This window comes from Lepisma saccharinum, chromosome 14 (genome assembly GCF_977018435.1).
Source record: "Lepisma saccharinum chromosome 14, izLepSacc3.1, whole genome shotgun sequence".
Taxonomy (NCBI): domain Eukaryota; kingdom Metazoa; phylum Arthropoda; class Insecta; order Zygentoma; family Lepismatidae; genus Lepisma; species Lepisma saccharinum.
Window position 1 is genome coordinate 30,416,430 of NC_139242.1, and position 22,277 is coordinate 30,438,706.

The following is a 22,277-nucleotide window of genomic DNA, read 5'->3' on the forward strand; positions in this document are numbered from 1 at the left end:
GTTACAATCTTTTACAATATATGCAAAAAATATAATACAAATAAAATAATACACTGTACAATATAATTTGATGGAATTTAGTAAATTGAGCGCGGACTAATAGCTAATGTCTGTTATTTAACCATTGTATTTAAACTTGAAGTTGCCGTCCGTTCAACCATTTGATGGCGCTAGTGACTTCTACATTCGCTTTTCCATAGGATATGGTAAACATCCTTATCTACAGATTTTTCTTGTTTAGGTGTTTAAAATCTGAATATTGCTACACTGTCGTTTCATTGTTTCACATTCTAGTGATACATTAACGTCATTGCACACAAACAAACTGTCACCATGGAGACAGGCCAGGGTTGACGAGCACCGTGATACAGTGAATGTCCAGTGGTAGCGCCCGTAAGGTCGTCGCCTTATAATCAAGGGGTCCCGGGTTCGATACCCGGTGTAGGCAAATAGTGGTTAGGATTCAACTTTAAACTGTAGATTCAGCCCTGATTAGCCTTTCTGTGCATAAAGTGGACTTAAAACAACAATTCAAACAGTGAATGTTTTAGAATTAAAGCCGTTGTAACGGCATTTTTACATACTTTTCCAGGTTATACTGGTTTGTCAGTACACTGTATAAGTGACACTGCATGTTTTAATTTTTCAAACCATATTTGCCTGAAACAATGAACTTTTGTGAACTCAAATTCTTGAAACTGCGAACATTGAGTAATATCTTTGGCTAGTGTTCGCAGATCATGTGGACCAGCCAGAAACTTGTACATGGTTATTATGTAAACTTGCCTAGCGTCGTCGTCTAATATTACAACGAAAATATTTGGCCAAATAATGAAACAGCTGCATTGTCCGAAGTTGTGAAAGTGTTTAAAATGGGTGTTGCGTGACTTGAATGTGCCTACGGATGGTGAACAAAGGGAAACACAAAAGAAGTTTTCACAAGAAAACGTTGATACACTGATAAAGAGTTACAGCATGTGATGTGTGCTTCAACATCTGACGAAAATATTTTGATTTGGGGCAGCCTTATCAAAGCAGAATAGATTCTGAACCGGTACGAATATTTCCGTCAAGAATCACCTTCGATTCATGGATTAGATTTTTTAATTCTCATTAAAGGTTTTGTACACTAATGTGTACAAATAAAGAATTAGAAAACAAGTGTTTCCACGGAATAATTGCAAAATCTTACACTTTCATTAAGATAAGCATTTGATCGGATTTTTTCTACCTTCTTTAATTGGTTTTGTAAGATATAAAAATACTACAGTGTTCAGTGTGCTTGTAGAAAAATGTATATTTTAATTATGACATGTAGCGAATTTAGAGTTTAAAAGTAATTAGAAGACATGTTATAAAGTGTTATTTAAATTACTAATTTCTTTTATATGACTTTCCAAAGTTGCCATCTAAAAAAAAAAATATGCAATACAGCCACCAAATGAGGTATGTTAATACACAACATGAAAACTAGACAAGTGAAAAATATTGCAATTTTAAACGGAAGATATTGAGATCGAACTGAAATGTATAGAATATCAAGTGAGAACCACATGAAATTCGTAATACGTATTTTAAAACCATAATCCCTTACTTTACAAGATATGAACTAATTTTACGGTTGAGTCATTAAAACTGTTAAAACACTGTTAATCATAGTGCATAAACTTATCATTCATTATAAACATGCGTGTATTCAACATGTACGTACAATGAGTCTCCCCCCATTGATTGTGTAGCAAGGAAAATGTTTCGCATTTTGTCTGGTTAAAGAGTATTAATAAAACTCTCTCTCTCTTGGAGTTTCAAACTCGAAATGTATATTGTGCGAAGAAAGCATGAAATCACACCTGTAGTTAAGTGATTATGCGACGCGACAAACCTCGGAGTGAGAAAGGTTAGAGAAAGTGTTATAAATGACCTTGAAATCATCTTTTTGCATAGCGTTATGGCAACTTTCTAATATTTTCGCTTGTAAAGCACCGTCTCATATTCGGCGTTCTTGAACAGGTGCTACGACAATCTTGTCGTCCCTGTCAACACCTACATGGGAACTTGCAAACCCCATCTTTGGTAACAGCCAGCGTACGTAACAAAGTGAGAGTATTTATACCATTACGGTAACAAAAATCCCTATAACTTATTCGTTGAAATGAGATTCGTTTGGTGATTGGTCGACATATGAAAATGAGATGTTGACATCATGACATGATCCGTATTACACAGAAGCTCCCCAAAAAAACAAAATGTATGGGAAAACAATGAATTGGTTAACGTATGTCATCATTTATCATGTAAATCATGTTCAAAGTAAACTCTTCTTCATTCCATTATTATTAAGTACCACTTATGAGCTTTGATCTCTTGAAGGATGGAATATTCTCATGTATTCCTCTCATAATGATTATTTTTATCTCCAGACTGCCACGGGGCACCTGTGTTCGATCCCGATCTTAGTTACAACTCTCATCAATGAATACCGTGGGGGTAAAAGCTCCGGAGCGTGGTGCTGATCACATCATATTCACTGTGGCCAAGATAGAGAATGTGCGCATGTACCCTACTTTCTTATGTGCGTTCAGCACAATGCAATGCACAGGGAATAGCTAGGATGGAGATTTATTTTGAAATACAAGTTTTCACTGAACAGACAAAGAAAAAACTTTCTTGTGGGTTTTGACAAAAAATTAAGTAAATTATACACAATTAAGTTGCAGATTTTGTGTTACTTTATGTATATAAAGCATATATATTTTTAGAATTTATCCAGATTGTTACTTCTTTTGGCCGAGTTTGAGTTTTTGCTTTAAGTCCACTTTATTTACAGATAGGCTAATCGGGACTGAACCTACAGTTTAAAGTGGGATCCGAACGACTATGTGCCTCCAACTCTTTTGGCCAAGTATAGATTTTCTCAATTTGTTTTATTCAATGATGATTCTTCAAAAACTTATCCGTGTCAAAGCAACCACGATATGGATCAAATCAAGGTATATTTATCAACTTCACCTCATCATTCATTTTCACCGATTGGTAAAAAAAAATGTGGCAGTGACGAAAAAAATACAAATAAGATAAACAGCCCCCCCGGTTCTGCCGTCAGCCCCCATTGACATTAGCTAAAAGTATTACGTATAAGTTGTTTGCAGTGAAGAGTGAAAATGTAGACAGCAGATATTATTTTGCTCACAACTTGGTTAAGGGTAAATTCACAGAACAGAGCAACTATTACATCTGTTCATCTTGTTTATGAGCAGAAGCCTAAGTATCAGTATGTATTTAGAAGATACTGTAAACTCTATAAAGTTCTTTCAGAGGGGAGATAATTTATCTACTTCAAGAGATGCTTTGGAGGATATGAAAAAAACCTGTAATATTTGTATACACATACGATATTTCTAAATTTTATATTTTTAATGACCTCCCTCCCCACACACATAATTTATCTTCATTTAATACTGTTAAACTTTAGAAAAATGGACTTGATTTACAAGCCCCCCCCTGATAATCCGTAAGCACCCCCCTGAGATCAATTCTAGCTACGGGCCTGAAGAAAAACCATAGTTAAGTCAGCAGCAGCATGAGGCGCCAAGGGTTTGGCCAAACCGGCAGTTAGTCAAATGCACCCACCTCACCCAGCAGATCCGTTACTGATAAAAAGTCTTCAGGCGACGGTGCGTGGGAAGTGAACATTTCACGCACAATTCTCGAATCGGCGCCACACATTGACCACTATCGAAGGCGTAGTCGAAAAACAGAATCAGACAGTTCGTTATTTACAAGATGGAGGTCAGGGAACAAGAAAGTGCGTGAAGTTAAACGCGACCAAAGTGCTTGTTATGTGCGTACTGCGTCACCCAAGGGAAGCGAAAGTCGAATAAACCAAAATAGTCACTTCCCACCCTCAGCAAGCTTTCTTTTCTACTTTTTTTTTTTCGAGCTCCTTCTGGCTACTTTGCCATCGAGGTCGTTTTACCAGGCGCGTGACGCGTGCGCAGTCACAGGATCGTGTTCGGTTGTGCGTGAGCAATAAAAGAAACGCATTTTTCAATTGTGGTCCCTGGCACCGACAGGCCTCGCCCGTTTCCGGGAAGTTCTGAGAGAAAGAGAACTGTTTATACAGTGAGCCACTTCCAGAAACAGAAATCTGAATTTCAATGACGGATTGCCTTCCTCTTCTGCGTGAGGTGTTAATACTACTATCTCCACTGGCGTACGCAGGGTGGAGCTGAAGGGGCTACAGTACCTTCCGAAATTGAGAAAATAAAAATTTTCAGCATTTTCAAATGAAAGAAGCTGACTTCCGTGGCGCAGTGTTAGCACAGCGCGCTATGACGATAGGGGTCTCGAGTTCGAATCCCAACCTGGGCATGAGTGTTGTTTGTGAGTGTGTCTTCGTCGGTTTCGCCATATCATCACTCATTCTCATCTTCGCGTTAAGCCAAAAGTGTCAGAAAAGTGAGGTGAAATAAATGAAATCAATCAAAATGAAAGAAATAAAGAAAAAGAAAAGTGATAAACTCAAACCCTCTCTTATAATTACCATTTTTGTGTTTGAATAACTTTCAAAATAAAGGTTAAATTGCGAAATATTTCTTTGGGTATCCCCGATCTCCTAGAAAGCAACTTATGTACTATCCACCTTCACAATTTCAGTTCCTTCTAAAAAAAAAAATCCTGCGTACGCTAGTCACTATCCTTGTATTGATTTTATATTGCAATATCATTGCATCAGCTACTACCTAATCCAAATAATAAATTGTTCTCAGAGAATATTAAGTTTTTCAAATTCCAAAAAATATGATTTTAATGCGAGAAATTGCAGCATGAAAACTTCATAAGTAAAGTTTCCTCTTAACTTTCGGAAATTTCTCTTGAACAATTTAATAACAAAACAGAATAACTACATATGTACTTAAATATATTAATCACATGAAATATGAAAACAAGACAGTAGCTGTGCTTGATATTCGCTCATCTAATGGATCTCTAGTGTAAGTCTTCCCGAGGATGGATTTGTGTGTATGTGTATATACATTATATATATATATATATATATATATATATATATATATACAGATAGATGGAAAATACTTTATTATCATTAGTTTATAATAATTGTTCATTGATTATTATTATTTCTGATATTCAATTTTGTATCGAAGGCCTGGCAACGCCACTGGTTACACATGGATGAAGTGTACGTTCATTGGTTTATTTTACTTCGCTTTTATGGCACTTTTTGCTAATCGCAAAGATGAGGATGAAATTGATGAAGGGACACTCACAAAGAACACCCATGCCCAGGCCGGGATTCGATCCCGGGACCCCTGCCGTCGTAGCAGACTGCCCTAACCATTCCGACACAGAGGTCGGCGGATGAAGTGCAGGAAGTGTGTAAAGTCATTTAGCTGAGTATGAAGGATCCGTTTGACATGGATATGTTACAAATAAATATTAAAACCCGTGTTATCTTTATTCATTAATTTGCAAAACGGAAGCATGTAGGTGTCGCTTATGGGAGCGGATATGGGTTGGTTAGCACACGATTTAAAATAATAATGATAATAAAATAATCATACGGAAAACATCACCGCTCCCTTCCTGTTTCGATTTTACACACACGCAAGCGCGCGCCAGACTCATAACTGCTGTTAATGGATTGACTGTGATTACTATAAACAAAATATATGAATTATCTATAAATAGTCCACTTGGTATGTCCCAAGAAATCGCATAGTCAAATAAATTTGGTTTATGTAAACTTTTCAATATCATACCACTCACTAGCTCCATCGTGTCCAACTTTCGAAGTTCAACCAATACTCAATACATATTATCGTAAAGTGATTTACATCTCTATTGGTGGCGATAAACAGGTCTAAATTGTAATCCAGTTCTGATCAGCCTGTGCGTAATAGAACTATAGTTTTTAACAGCCATTAACAAAGTCTCGAACAAGACGATAGTCTCGTTCTCGTCTCGGTTTTTACAAGGCCGTCTTGGCATAAGCTCTAGTTTCTCTCCCAATCTATCTCTTTCTTTTGATGCTTGTACTTTTTTTAAAAAAGTAATTCTGAAAATATCTCATGTAGGCTCTGTTGGTTGGGTAATGGCTATTTCACATAGGGCTAGCCCATTTCCCCCCGATGGCGGCGCCACTGCAAACAGTTCACCTAGAGCGGTTCGCAAATGACACAGAATCAAACACCCATTGGTCAGTTTCAATGAGCGCAGGGAACCGGTTGAGACAATGGAGGAACTAAACGATTAAGCTTGATCCAAATCGCACCACAGACTCAAACCACAAGAATAGTCTCCATTATGGCGGTCGGAACCGATCCTTATCGGTTCACACATCATAACAGTTCTCAGCAGGTCTAGCGCACAATGAATGAACGAATGCGTCTCGATGCAGAAAAAAGTGATCATTAATTATGTAGGCGGAACAAGGCAATGGAAGGAGACCATAGCAAGACGGAAACTTCATCCTGGCCTTTCATGAGGTGCTAAGCAATTGGAAGGTCTCCAACCTATTGTTCGGATCATCTATCATCTCGACTTTGGAATAAATCAAGCATATTTCACGGTGATGAGGTCACAACCAGAGTAATCAATGTTGAATTGGTCGGCATCTTCAAAGCCAGATGATCATTTGCGTCGTTCAAGCTAATATGATAATTATTTTTCTTCTCCTCAGACGGAAACATTGAGCAAAATTTATCTCTCTGTGTGTGATCTGTGTGTGTGTGTGTACGTGAGAGAGAGAGTCGTCCATTGCGATTTCATACGATAACGCACCGATCTCCCTGGTGGAGTGGTTTGCACAGTGCATTACGACGACAAGGGCTCCGTGTTCGAATCCTGGCTTGGGTATGGGCTTGTGAATATCCCTTCATCAATTTCATCCCATCATCACTTATCTTCATCTTCACGATCAGCTAAAAGTGGCAGAAGCGAAGAAAAATAATCCGAATCAATCAATCATGCGACAGCATAGCAAGTATTGATTGAATTAGGTTATTTTACGTCCGTTTTCTTCCACTTTTGACTAATCGCGAAGTTAGGGATAAGTGATGATATGATGAAATTGATGAAGGGACACTCAGAACGACCACCCATACCTAGGCCTTCATTCGAACCCGGGGCCGTTGGAAAGTTTCTATTAAATAATCACATGTATCAGTGTCAGTTCAAAAAAATTATCGACAAATAACTTGTAATTGTTAAATTTTGTCACAAACAAGCTTTTTGTAGAGTGATCCTCCTAATTAAGGTTTTTACAAGGACAATTCAGCAAAGTTGACGCATAGATGGGAATTTAATTGCAAAAAAAAAAAAAAACTTAAAAAATATGGTGCCATTCTTCAGAAAATCACGGACCTACACGCGATGACGTCATTTAAGCGTGTTACCTGCACGGACCGACCTGTATAATTCCACCTTGGCTTAATATAATCTCTCATTCCCATCGCCTTATCAATGCAGAATAATCGACAACTTCCAGACTAGACAAAAGCAACGACATTACAACAGGCTAACATTGTCTTCGAGTAAGTGCATTCCGTATGCTCACTTCCGCGTCTTCGACGAGAAGGCGTGTCTCTTCTTTCTCTCCCCTTCCTCATTCTCTTTTTTCTTCCCGGATACAAAGTTCAGGGCCGAGAAAAGGTCAGTATGAAATGATGGAACGAGAATTCAGTGCAAATCCAAGCTGAAAGGTCATATACTGGAATCAAGCAACCAACTAAAAAATTCTTAGTAAATGTTTCATGTAAGAAAACCGACTTGTGGTGTTGGTGTTTATCAAAGTATGCGCGATTCTTCATTTACTTTGAACCCCAGCCTCTCTCCAAGATGGCGCTCTAAGTTTGTTGTACACCCAACGGCGAAAGAAACAATAGGCGAATTGTCCACCGCCATTTTCATTCGGTCTGTATTACACAATGTGATGACAATGAATTGAAATAATGACGTCAATAAGCAGAGAACAATGCCTGCTTCGAACCAACATAGTTTCATTCCTTAAAACAACACAGGATGTAGAAAAAAAAAGTAATGAAAATACTGGTGGACAAATTGCCTACGATTATCTTTGCCGTTAACTGTACAGAATGACGTACTGGTGGCAAAGTTAATGTATCACTAGAATGTGAAACAATGAAACGACAGTGTCGCAATATGCAGATATTAAACCCCTGAACATGAACAACCCATAGCCTATGGAAAAGCTAATATGGAAGTCACTAGCACCATCAAAGACAAGTAAGAGGCTTTTGCGATTAGTCCGCGGCTAACATGAAACTCATAAAGTGATTTACTACATTTGATCAAGTTACATTGTATTTTCATAATCTTGTACTTCCAAAAAAAGAGCAATATTCACAAAATAATATCGATGTTTTTTTTAAAAATGTATGGCTATTTTCAAGATAGTCTTGACATGTACAATTCAGAAACAGATGAAGCTCTAAACTTTATTCCATCGTCTTGTACTCATTTTAAGCAGTTTTTGCTTCCATATGAAGTTTTCCGAGAGCATAGATGATGTGAGGTAGTACTGTAATGTAGTTTTATAGGTTCACGTGGTTTGATTCTTTTGAACAGGGAGATTAGAGATAATGTAGATAAAATAAACTTTTTGCGTCAGCTACTTAAAACATGATTCCTTAAACGGCAGCATCTTCGTGTGTCAAATTATTTCTGCAATCCAAAAAAGTTTAGATATCAAGGAAACTCTAAACCGTCTACAATCCCGAAAGGTTTAGATACCAAGGGAACTCTAAAACGTATACAATCCCGAAAAGTTTAGATATCATGGAAACTCTAAACCATCATCAATTCCTTGCTGCCTTGAATCAGACAGTGGTTTCTTTTCGTTGCACGCATAAGTTAATTCACTGAAGCGTGCATGGAGAAAGTAAGTACCGAACACATTGCACTACGCCACATGAAGGTTGAGGAAATCATAAATAACCGATTAATGTGCTGTGTGGAACCAAAGACGACCACATTAGCTTTTATTGCCCTTGTGGCTGGTTCCAAACTGCTTGTTTCTGAAACCCAGATATAGGTTTCGGGTAGGTTTTTGCATGCATAAACTTCGGGCTGGTGAAGGGGAGTGTAGTGAGGAAAAAACAGCATTAAATGTTTAATAGCTTGCAGCTCTAGTTTGTAAGGAAAGAAACGAAAGCACAGAACTCGGTTCAGGGAATCAGTATGGGTGCGCAAAAATGGCGGAATTCAGGATAATTATCTTGCTTATTTCTAAAGAACTATGATTATATTCCCTAAAAGAAACTGAGTACTATTCAACAAACGCCCAATCGACATTATCGATAGTGTTTTTGTTAGTTTGTAGTCGGTAAAAAGGACCTCAAATACAAAAGGAAACTAGTCAAAACTTTACATATTTACTATAAGCTTATTATGACAGAGTAAAGGGGTGTATAAGGTACTATGTGTCTCAGGTAAAGAACGCTGTCCAGATTTCAGCCCCCGTCTAAACTGAAATCCACAAAAATGTTGGAAAACATAAGCTGCTCAAATTACTTCTTCGCCATACGAACTGTTCAACAGGAAGAGGGACAGGTGGACACTGTTGTTCGAAAGGAAGAAAATGACTGACTGAAGACAATTAAAAAAAAGACGAAGGAATAAGAATATATTAAGTAGCAGCAGTGAATCCGATCTTGATGCGCGAGATTTCAAACTTCAGGATCCTTACGGTAGTCAAGACGATGATTATGATGTCCAGACACTCTTTTCCTTAGGTCGCTTTCAGAGAACACCCATTTTGAGCAGTGGGCTGAAAGCCGCACTTGTTTCTTTCGGACACATGCAAATTGTAAGATAATTTATGCAAATGTGCTTGTGTCTAATTTTTAGGACAAAATGACCATTCTTTAGTGACCATCAACCAGTGATTCTCGTTCTTTTCTGGAATTGGTTAATTTTTTTCCTGTTATTTGATATTATTTTCTCTTCGGAACATAAGCATAAGGGACATAATGGGGTGAACGGGTGATGTGATTCGTGTTCAATAATTATTTGTGCCGGCCCCAGTGGCAGAGTGGTTAGCACATCGCGCTACTACGCCCAGGGGTCCCGGGTTCGAATCCCGGTCTGGGCATGGATGTTTGTGAGTGTCCATTCATCAGTTTCATCATGTCATCACTCATCCTCATCTTCGCAAATTAGCCAAAAGTGGCACAAAAAGCGAAGTAAAATAAAGCAAATCAATCAATAATTATTTGCTTTGCAATGAAAAGGGCTTCCGTGATGGCATAGTGTAACGCCGTCGTCTTGTAATCAAGGGGTTCCGGGTTCGCACCCGATGGAGGCATCAGGCACATAGTGGCTCGGATCCCACTTAAACTGATCCAGTCCCGATTAGCCTACCTGTGCATAAAATGGACTTAAACTTTGAGAAAACGTCTTTTGCAAACAGTATTTGTTGTAATTAATAATTATTAATCTATTTTTTAAAATGGTTTTAGCATCTTTCTTTTCGTCACCCTACAGGTGTTAGAGAAATATTAATGAATTATGGTCTTTGGATGCCAATGATATATCTGGCTGTTGTATGCTGTACGAACTTCAAATTTTAAAAAAAACGTGGAGTGGTCAGTACAACGCAATGGGCGCCACGAGTTCCTGGTTCGAATTCCGGATTGGCCATGGGTGCTCTTTGTGAGTGTCCCTTCATCAATTTAATCATATAATCACCCATTCTCATCGTCGCGATTAGCCAAAAGTGGCATAAAACGACGCTAGATAACAAAAATCAAGATCATAATCATTTTTTTTAAAAAAAACTGCCTCATAATAATTACCACATTTGAAATATATATATATATATATTTAATTATGTGGCCCTTTTCAAAGCATCTCCCCTGTCCTTTACAGATGGAGCGATCTGGGCCTGTAGCTTCCTAAGCCCCCACTCCCTAAATCCGGGCCTGGAACACCCTGTATACGGACGATTTTGCTCTCCAGTACAAACTCTGCATGCAACCGATACGATATAAATAGAAGAGGCAGTTGACTGCTGCTTCGGCACCATGACTGGCCGACTGACCTGCCTGATCTACTTCGGCAGCTAATTCGCTGTAGACGGCGAGTTCCATCTTTCCACCGGATTGGATCACCTCAACTTGTACTGGTCATGGATTCAAGAGGTGAAATATTGCAGCAGCTCGAGTTGAGAACGTAGCCAGCCCGGGCTACAAACCGAATCAAGGCAGTATAGCTGCTCTGGATGCACCCGCCAACGGTTGAACTTCTCCCTTTCTGGGTTGAAAGCGTGACTTCTGTGTCTCGCAGACGCATTCCTTGATGTATGTCGATAATTGGACTTCTAAGTACCGTAAACTGTTAGCTCGCAATTTGCACGTGAATCCCACCGTACAGCAAGAACCGCTCAAACACACGTTCACGGTGCGACATTCAAACGGTGAACATCTACTTGAAGTGAAAGGCGCGGCATAAACAAAATTAAATTTTTCTATTGATTGTATCTTAGTAATACCGAGCAACAATAATTGTGTTGTCACTTGAAGCACAGGGCGTGTTACAAGACCAATTTCTGTTCGCTGAAGCTTCACGATATTACTCTTTGTTCGAACCACTTTCTATTTATTTTTTTTTCTTCAAACTACGTGAAATTTTCGACTACAAGTACATTTCACCAGGATTTCACAATGTCGCTTCATAAAAATGCATTGTCAACTTTCGTAACAAAACTGATTTGAATATTTTCAGTAACAACTGGCAACATCGACTGCCTTGGATATGTACAGTCACGGACACTTCTGGATTGTAATGATCCCATTTAAAGTCTATAGCGTTGCTACAACCCAGAAGTGTCCGTGACTGTACAAGAGACAATGTATATTTATGGGGTTGAATTTTCTTTTAGATCCGCTTTATGCATAGATAGTCCGATCTACAGTTTTTTAAAGTGCGATCCGTACTATTCTATGTGCCTCCACCGGTGATCGAACCCAGAACCCCTTGATTACAAGACGACTGTGTCACCACTACTCCATCGGGAGGCCATTTATTTGCACATATGTACCTAGTAGATATGTATATATTCTTCCCCTTCCGGCCCCTTCGTGTAATACAGGTGTAAAGCCTGGTCGCTTAAGTTTAAAGAACATTGTATCTTCTAGGAAAATACTAGTAATTAAAAAAATAAAGCTTAACAGAATGGGACACTATGGTAGTAAAAGTTTGCAACATCATAATAGGTAAATGGCTGTCAGAACTAAATAAGAGTGCGAGGATAACAGTAAGTAGAAACTGGTGGATACAGAAGTGGATATTATTTGCGTGAAAGACTAGTGCATGTAGTAAATCTAAATTTGATTATCTCTATTGAAATCAACTGTGCTGTGCTTTAGAGTAAGACTGTTAATTCTTTGTTTTTTCCGATTTAATGCGTAACCTAGAAATTGTTAACGTCAAACATTACAGTGCAGGTCTTTTACCTTTGCTTGGTGGAAATTCCTTTTCCCTGACTAATCCGTGGTATGCCTATACAACATAAGGCACGCGGCATTTGTATTCCGTGTAAATGCCTGCCAGACAAGTCCTGAACTCAAGAAGATGAGGTGTTTCTGGTTTTTGCTTCTTGTCCTTGCCACTGTTTCGTAGCCAAAAACTTGTTCACCTCAGAGTGTGCTCAAGATTACAAAGAATTAATTGTTTTTTCCCTCTCTGATTCGTGCGTTGACTGAAAAGGGGACTAGTTTTTCATCCGCCTTGTTACAATGGCTGACCCTACCTAACTCTCATGGCTTATTGGGGCGTGAAACATGTATCACGGTGGCGCCATCATCTGGAGTGTTGTAAAGTTGGAACGCAAGTTAACCCACGCCTTTGTGAAGTTGATCCTATAACAGTAGGGTACTAAATTTCACACTGTGTAAGTGCAGCCTACAGACTTATATCACATAAATACATCTAGTGTCAGGTTTCGTATCGGTTTAAGTTCATACAACAAACTTGTTATCACTTCAGAAGTTGCAGTATATAGACAAGGCTGAACAGTATGTAACCATTAATGTTTTGATGTTCAAAGGAGTAAAGGAATCTTTAGGCCATACCTCATTATAAACTGCTACCAGTAGCGGCTTCTGCCTATTCGCACATTCGCACGTGCACACCCAAATAAATCTGCAATGCAATTATTTTTTATTAAACTTATTCACTGAATACTATCTCCTTCAAAACATCAAACGTTCCGAAGCCCAATCGCCCCAAGTTGATAATTTAAACATAATTTTAATTGTCACAATCGGAATATCAGCAATTACCAGTGCCTGCCGCTGAGATACGTTCGCTCGGAACACAAGTCGCCGGGTGCTCGTTGGTCGCTGTTTGCAGCACGCAAGAAAAGAGAAGGGATTTGCTGTATTATGGGCTAAACTCGCACTGCTAGTGCTGTGTTCACGATACAGCAGTGTTGCAATCCAATTCCATTCGAGATCGTGTGGCGGAGTAGAGGCAGCACGCACATCACCGTAAATCGAGGGATTTTTTTTTCGAAAAGGGATATTTCTATGGTATCTTCGCCCACCCTGTTCCGAGCATGACAAGGGCAAGGAAGAAGACAGAAGGGAGGGGAGGATAACTGAAAGCGAATCTCGTGCTTTAAACAATGCCTTGCATTGCTTTTGCTTGACCAAAATAAACTGTCCTTGTGGCGCTGTAGTAGAATTATCCACCTTCTCAGTCAGGGGAGAAAGGGTAGGGGGGGGGGGCGTGGATCAGTCAGCTCTTTACATTGTGTGGCAATATTGTTATGCTATCAAAAGCTCGTTCCTCTTTCATTAAACTGTACATAGCGAAAGCAGATACGTAATATTTAACGTTGAATATTTGCAGGGAAGTTAGCTACTCGTACAAATCGCACGAGCGACTGCAGTAATAAGACAGATAAGGCGGAAGGGAAAGACAGATTATGAAGTACGAAGAAGGGTAGTGTGGACTGAGTGAGTACCGTCATTTTCTTTAATATTTTTTTATTTATTCTCTTGATTTCATTAGAGTTTGTTGGTTTGATCAGTCGGTTGTTAGAAATAAACAACTGCTAGATGGATTACAACTGATTTTCTGCATGTTGTCTTTGGATCGGCTACCTTGTTTGCAGGAGTGGCTCAAGATAAAATTTTCACCCGGGCGAGATGGAATTTTGGCTCCCACTACTTTCAACCTTCCTCCCAATATAAATCTTAACCATGTTATATATTTACGGTTTTAATGACGAAGAATGATAGCCTTATTTTAAAAATAATATAATGCTGTTAAAGAACACGGGTATTGTAGGTATGTGTTTATTTTATACCTACATAATGACATCAAAACAACAATAATCTCCTAGCTTACATGATTTTGCAATATACTTATTAAGTTATTCAGCAGTAGCTTCAATTAATTCTTGTCAACAATGAATTCAACTGTTCTTAAAACAAATAGCTACGCAGCCGATAGAGGCACATAGTGGTTCGGACCCCTCTTTAAATTGTAGATCGTTTGTATCTGTTTGCTTTTCTGTGCATAAAGTGGACTAAAAATAGTGTTGCCCACGGGACGAGACGGGACAGGCTTTTAAAAATTCGAGACGAGACGAGGTTGACCATGTGTCATAAGACAAACGAATATTTTCGAGACGAGACAGCATTTCCACGAGACTCCACGAGACGAGACAGGCCAAAGTCTCGTCTCGTGGGCAACACTAACTAAAAAATAAACTCACGTTTAGGATTTGGCTCTAATCAAGAAGGATGCCCCGGTTTCTGCCCGATCCTGGTTGTTTCATGTATGCAAATCTAATTATTCTTGTTCACATTTATCAGTGGAGCGAGGGGGAAAAGTTTTTACTAAATATTTTGCAAATCGACAATAATATTGAATATTGTAGATCGGCATTTCTACGTTTATACTGATTTTGTCAGGTTATCGAATGTTGAATTATCTATATATCATTATGGACGCAAAAAAAACAACGAGTATTTGAGAGCGTTGTAAAACACTTCTTCTGGACGCGATGCTGAAGTGCACACCCATAAAGTCAGACCACTAGCCGCCACTGACTGCTACTGTAAATCTGGTATGGACATCACCTCCGCAATGAATAAAACCGTCTTTGTATCGTCACGAGTTGCAAATACATGTCTCATTCTCAGTCTTGAATTGCCGACCTACGCGGCGGAGTGATTATCACAGGCGCTACGACTTCAGGGGTCACGGGTTTGAATCCCAGCCTGTGTATGGATGTTCATTGTGAGTGTCCCTTCATCAATTTCAGTACATCAAAACTCATTATCTCATTTAGCCAAAAGTGGCAGAAAAGCAAAGTAAAATAAATCCAACAATTCAAACTCACTCTTGAATTGTAAATGACGGTCTGGAAGAGGAATTCTCGGCAAAGCAAATTTAAAAATCCATTCTTGTACGTTACACGAAACACATTATCGCTTATCTATCAAAAATCAAGCACCTACCCCTTCGGATGTGAAGCAGTTGTATAGTGTAGCTATTTTGATATTGGCGATATTTTCATATACTTTACATTCTACAGTCTGTCCCAGGAGTCTAAGGAGCAACGCACCGCATAACGGCAGAGGAGGAGAGAAAGCGAATGGGGGAGTGAAGCAGTGCTGCTGCAAACGGCTGGTAGCAGCAGTCGCGTTTTCCCCTCCATGCATTCACTTTCCCTCTCATTTTCACGCCTTCATTGGTGGAACCCTGCGCAGAGGACTTGTTTTCGTTTGCTTGCTCCGGAGATCCCGGGACAGATTATAGTAAAACTATATCCAGATCATAAGCAAATATGTATCATTAGGAATATTCTTGCGTGTAATGTAGATTAATATTATATAATTTAGAATTTTTACATTGCAAACTTCCGTTTATCCAGTGTACCTTATATCATTGCATACGCAGAGAACTTAGAATGTTTGTTCCTTTACTTGCAGGCGGCGGTGATGTAAATAATGGGACTGAGATGAGCAGCGATGCAGCCGGTGGTGTCGAGCTGGATTGGTTCGGCGGCCGCTGCGCCGCTGGTGCTGGTTCTCCTGTGCTGGGCACTTGTCATCCTCCACTACCACCGCACTCAGTGGCGCTCCGTGGACCTCTTCCTGGTGGCCCTCCTCGCGGAAGGCGTGGTGAGGCAGATACTCACTTTCGGCATATCCATCCTCACGCTCCTCAGGCCAGAGGTTGAAGAATACTGCTCCGTGGCCGTTTGGGGGCTGACGGCGACGCACGCCCTCGAAGCGGCCACGCTGGCGTCTTTGGTTGTGGACAGAGCCCTGACCCTTCGATGGCCCTACCGCTACCGTTTCAGCGTCCGACGCAACCAGATACGTTACCACGTCAGCGTCCTCGCCGTGATCAGCTGCTTCGTCGGAGTAGCCGCCGTGTTCGCCCGACCTGATCCCCATCCTCTGTCGTTCGATCAGTGCTCGCTGTTACCTCACCAACTGGACACTAAGTTCGCGATATTCGCGGTCGGGCTGCACGGCGTCCTGGTGATCGCGACGGTGGCTTCAGTGTGCGTGGTGCAGTGTCGGTTGTGTTCCCGGTCGACGCTGCTGAGGACCGCGTCGGACTTGAACACTTTGGCGCCGCCGAGCGCGTCGGACACCTCCACCGCCTCCACGAACACGTCCGGTCGGGGGAGCGTGTTGAGTCCCTTGCATCGGACGCCGGGACTCGGTGCCAAAGCGGTCCTCAGCGGAAGCAACGGAAGTCTCAGGGGCACTTACGGATGGTCAGACTCTCGCAAAGTGCCCGCGGCGGCGGATGGCGTCCTCGCGGAGCTTCGATGGCCAACTGTGACGTCAGTGCTAATCTTATGCTACCTCCTAAATCATCTTCCATTTCTGGTAAGTACAAACATTTTACTGAGCGTAGTCCTTGTGTAAAACATGCCATAATGCACTAAAACCAAACTCCGGGGCGCAGTAATCCTTTGAATGTAGATGAGTGGCATTTTTGACAAGAGACTGCTGCTTACTTTCAAGTGGCCACCGTGTTCACCAGACCTGACCCTTAATTGTTCTCTCGATGCTGGGTCATTTATAAATCTGGTCTCTGTGGCATTTTGCTATTGTTATTGTTTTGTCTGCTTATATACCGTCACCTGTTTGATTATGGTTTTCTTCCAGTTCTGGAGGAATTATTATTAAAAACTATATTTAAAATCCTAATGAGCGATCGAACCTGGGCAGCATTCGGCTATATGAAACATAATGAATGATGAATCATATTCCATATCGATCGTTGAATGGAGATGCAATCAATGTATTATTGATGAGACCATGGTAAGTCCTTACAGGTTACAGCGTTCTTCACTGAAAAATTTCAGTTTCAAATAGGCATTTTGGTGTTACGTATATGTCACAGCACATGGACATGACCAATACAGAGTACTAGATCGGTTAAATATATTAATTTCTGATAGTATATTTATGCAATATGATTTTTTTGTTACAGGCATAAGTGTAGTAATTCAATTCGTTAAAGCAATGAACTTACCCTTGACATTTTCCTATGACCTCCATTCAAGTTTAGCTCGAAGAATGAGAATTTCGCTGACTAGATCCTGCATCACAACTTGGCTACAAATATAAAATGACATTTTCCGATTGTTGCTTTCGTCATCATAACAGGTGAAACAATAGCTGTCAACTCGTCGTGGGAAAGGTGTTCTCGGTCAGGTCATAAGTGTGATATGTTTGTTCGTACAATGCCACTGAACACACCGCTGATTTCGCAATTAATGGAAGATTGCAGTTTATTCGAAATGTGAAATTGTAGGAAGATTTTCGAATGTCCTTGTCTGGTTGAAAGTCATTTTGTGGAAAATACCCGTGATTTAACCTCCTCTGGGAAGTGGTGTGCCGGTTGCTGAGGGTCTGGTCAATATGCCACCAAGTTTCTTCTACATAAATTATGTATGAATCTCGATCAGCCTTACGAGTGCAATGAATCTGCTATTGATACTTTTCTAAAGTGAAACTCACATTGTATGCAATAGTTCAAGAGCAATCTTCATTATTTTGCATCTTTCAGTGTTTGGAACGTTATTTCAATAGACGTTTGAGGTTAGTTTGTGGTGATTAGGTTCAACACGAGTTACACTGGACACTCACTCATAGGCGAATTTAATTTTTTTTTTCCTGTTGGGGCACAGAATATGGTGTAAGCATATGAGAGATCTAACATTGTAAATATAAAGTGCAAATTTTTGGGCACATTGAAAGAGCTTAAATATATATACTATTCACATCAGGATAACTGCAGGGTTCGTTTTAGGCCCAGTTTGTGGCCAGATAAACTAATTGCGATTGGACATTCAAAGTGGTATCCTAACCATTTTACAATGAACCTTCACCAAACACCAGGACCCTTTCATTATAAGGTGATGTCATTAGTAATGTTTTCTAAAACAGAAGTAGTTCTACGTTATTTGTATCAACAATGATACAAAATGTGATAATCTTGAGAATTCATTTCTCTCTGGCTAAACTGCGACAAACATGGGAAATATTGGCCCTAGAATGTTCTCACTTTGTGCCCATCAGTTAATGTTATTGTAACCAACAAGGCCCGGATTCGATTTCAGATGTCGACTTTTAAGTGTCTAAACGCAGGACCATGGAAGTAGGCTGATGGCAGAAGTTTGCTCTGTTGTCACGTCGATGCACAACCCCTTGTGTTCGGAGGTTTAAGAGAATGAAAGATCTCATTGCAGAGTTGGTCTTTGTAATCCATGTGATACGAATTGACAGTATTTGCTCGAAAGGTCAGGGATGACACAAAAGTGCCCCGGGGAGAGGTCGGTCTGACGCTCGAACTAGTCAACGCAGCCCTGTTGACGTTGCCACACAGTGCGCAGGAACCAACTACTTTTGTCCCGCTATCGCTTTGCTTTTCCCATATGTGGCACCAGCGCAATTCTGCCAAGCCGCCTATTTTCATGGCCGTGTATTTAGTTAATCAAGTCCCGATTAATGTATTTAAAATATACTTCGTTTTATTCCTTTACTATCTGGAAAAGTATTGTTCGAGCATTTTTTTGTTCGTTGAAATCTAATGCTATCAATACTTTTCACAATACTGAATGGGAGGGGTGTGTCCCGCTTAATCCGCCAATGCACTCACTGACCACAGTTGCATAAAGTTGCTGATAATAAAATCACGCTCCTAAAACCGAATGAAAGGGATCCGAGTTACATGCCAAACAATTGAGTAAGCTATAAATATTATACACATTTACAAGTCTGTTTATTATTGTAGCCAGTCCCACCATTTTGATAATATGTTTGTGTGTCGATTGGGTTAATCAAATTTCTGGGAATTTACCTGACACCTCTTGACAGCAATGAAATAAAAAGAAAAAGAAGTTGTTGTTCAAAGCACGGGAAACTGTGTCACGACAACAAAATCCCACTCCCCTTGAGACGTAAATACACCTAATAACATTCATGAGAATAAACAGTAAATCTACGCAGTAACAATGCAGAGAAAGGCATTTCGTCAGTATTGTGCGTGTATTTTTCTCACACATTCGGAAGATCGAGAAGAGAACTGAGCATAAGGTCAAAACGCAAAGGCGCGTTCAAGAAATTGAGCAACAGTCTGTGGGAAACAACAATAAATCATATCCAATAACAGGTATCATTTGTCACAGCTACATAAAATGTTTTTTGCGAGTCAACAGTTCCGTGCACATTCTATTCTGATATGAAAGACTCGAGCAATTTTTAATTGCAGAACTTTAGCGTAGAAAATGCTTTTAATGACACATGCGAATGAGAATCAATCTTATAGATGAAAGGATGTTTAGCTTTCTGGATATTATGACAGTGAAAGAAACAAATGTCGCCATCTTATTGCATATGAATGTTGTTCCTTAAGATGAGAAATGCTGATAATTTCAAACGTTTTTGAAACACCTCAAAACGCAATAAGATCAAAACAAATCATGCGTCGAATAGTGCAGGATTAAATTGGTATTTATGTGTTTTTTTACATCACTTGTGTGCCACTTTCAGCCAAATGCGGCGATGATGATGAAGATAAAATTGATGGAGGGACACTCAAAGAAATGAATATGCCCATAGTGTGACTCGAATACATAGACATACTACTACAAGATATTACAGTTGCGGGTTAAAAATGGTTGACAGAATGGCGGCACTGGAAGGTAGTTTCCTCGCGACCACCAACGGAGGCACCGTCGGGGGAAAAACAGAAGACGAACGCTTTGCGCAAGAACTCGCAGATTGCTCGAAACGACAAAACACTATCGTGTGCCGTACCATTCACTTTCTGATACTACAGCTACAGCGCTGTACCGATACTTTGTAACTCCGTTCAGGCGATTTGCGCGTATAATAAATTATACGCACAAATTGACTAAACTTAGTTAGAAGTGGCGGAAATTAATTATATGCAATGCTTTCGTTTAATTACAAACTTTTCGCATTAAAATTGATTTCTATCACAAAAATAAAAGTATACGAAAATTATATCGAAAACGTTCTATTACCAAACTTCCTGAAATTGCACTATTACTTTGAGCGGAAATATATAATTTGCCTCTAAAGGAATTTTTAAAAACATTCTTCATCATACGAAAATGACCGTCTTAAAATAGGTGACTTTTTTTTTCTTGGGTGGAGAAATGGAATGAAATAAGTATACAAGAATTCAGAACGATTTATGTCATGCTAATCCATATTCCCAAAAATATTTTTTCCCAGATTGATCCTTCGGCTATACAGGATTGTATTGCAAGATTTTACACCGATCAATAAAAAATAATTTGTTTGCCACATATTAAAAATGAAAAAATGACTGCGTATATCAACTACACTCCATTCGATAATAAAAATTTCAATACTGTCATTGATCAGTTCACATACCTTATGGCACTGATTAGAAATAGGTTAGTCTGCACAAAAAAATATATATATATATAATAATTACCAAGAGAATGCTCGGAAGTTTTCTCAAAAATCAAATAAATAAAAAAGTACTAGGTTGAATGCTACGAAAGGGTTCAGGGTTTGTGTGTAACACAAATTTACTGTCATGACACTGACCATTAAGTTGAAGTGAAATTTCTTCCCTTATTGTAGCAAGTGCAGCAGCTATACATATACGAGTATGCTTTTTACACTGAAAGAAAAGTATGAAAACATATTTTGGAAAATTAATTGTTGTTCCTTGAAGACTTCTTTCAGCATTTAAAGCAATTGAAAGAATGAAAACCCCTAATATTGAAAATTAATATTTCTACTTTAAAAATAATATCGACATATATATATAATATCTACAATATCTCTTACATAAAACAGCTTATTTAAAAACCACATACTCATCATTTACTAAATAGCTGAACATGAATGAAGAAATGTTGATTTATTTCCCTCCACGATGAACTTTGTGCCAGCTGATACGAGACTTAAACAGAGAAGTGCCATATTTATTACACTTCCCACGTCCAAGTCCCATACCGGACTTTGCATTTGTATCTCTTCAATCTTGATGTGTGCATAAAACACGACACACGTGGATAATTCCTAGAATTTAAATAAATGCTCTATTACATAAAAGAAATACTAGTACTTTCATTCCAAATATGTACAGTGGGATTAATTTTCTTGCATTTTCATGTTTAAATACTATTAAAAAAATATGTACTGGGAACTGCCCAATGGGTAACATAGTTTCCCTGGTGACACTAACATTTCAGTAGCCAACATGCTACAGTGCTCACCACATAAATGAGAGTACACTTTGCAAAAATAAAGTCGACCGAAGCTATGGCAAACAAAAATGATGTACTTAATGTACTCACTTTAAGAAATGCATGTCTTCATTATCAACTTTGGCTGCTTTATCCTAAGGACATACGAGCACCATTACATAAATGAAAAATTCATATTGGACCTTGCTACTCTATACCTGCTTTCTGTAGTTATTACGCATAGTTTTGTAAAATAAGCAACTAGTATTTAATGAAGTACAGCATAAACAGTGTGCAGCATAGACTACTTACTTTCATACATCTCACTGGACTTGATTAATCTGTTATATCAGTAAGTACTGTACTGTGTGTATCATGATACATATATGTTACTGAACACAAAAATGTTCATCTTGAAATAGATAAATTGTGGAAATGATCACACTCTGAAGCGTTGTTTTTTTTCCACAGAAAGGTTTCTCCGAACTGCAAAGTTACTCCC

At 39.2% G+C, this 22,277-nt stretch overlaps 1 protein-coding gene across 2 annotated transcripts in view; it reads left to right on the top strand.

Annotated features, from left to right (window-relative positions):
- LOC145998767 (uncharacterized) overlaps positions 1-22,277 on the top strand; it is a 180,049-nt gene that overhangs the window by 53,111 nt on the left and 104,661 nt on the right. For both annotated transcript variants that reach the window (XM_083135341.1, XM_083135342.1), the window contains exon 2: positions 15,987-16,901. In XM_083135341.1, the coding sequence (XP_082991467.1) occupies positions 16,026-16,901 (876 nt within the window). In that variant the 5' untranslated portion in view covers positions 15,987-16,025. The remainder of the gene's footprint in view (positions 1-15,986; positions 16,902-22,277) is intronic.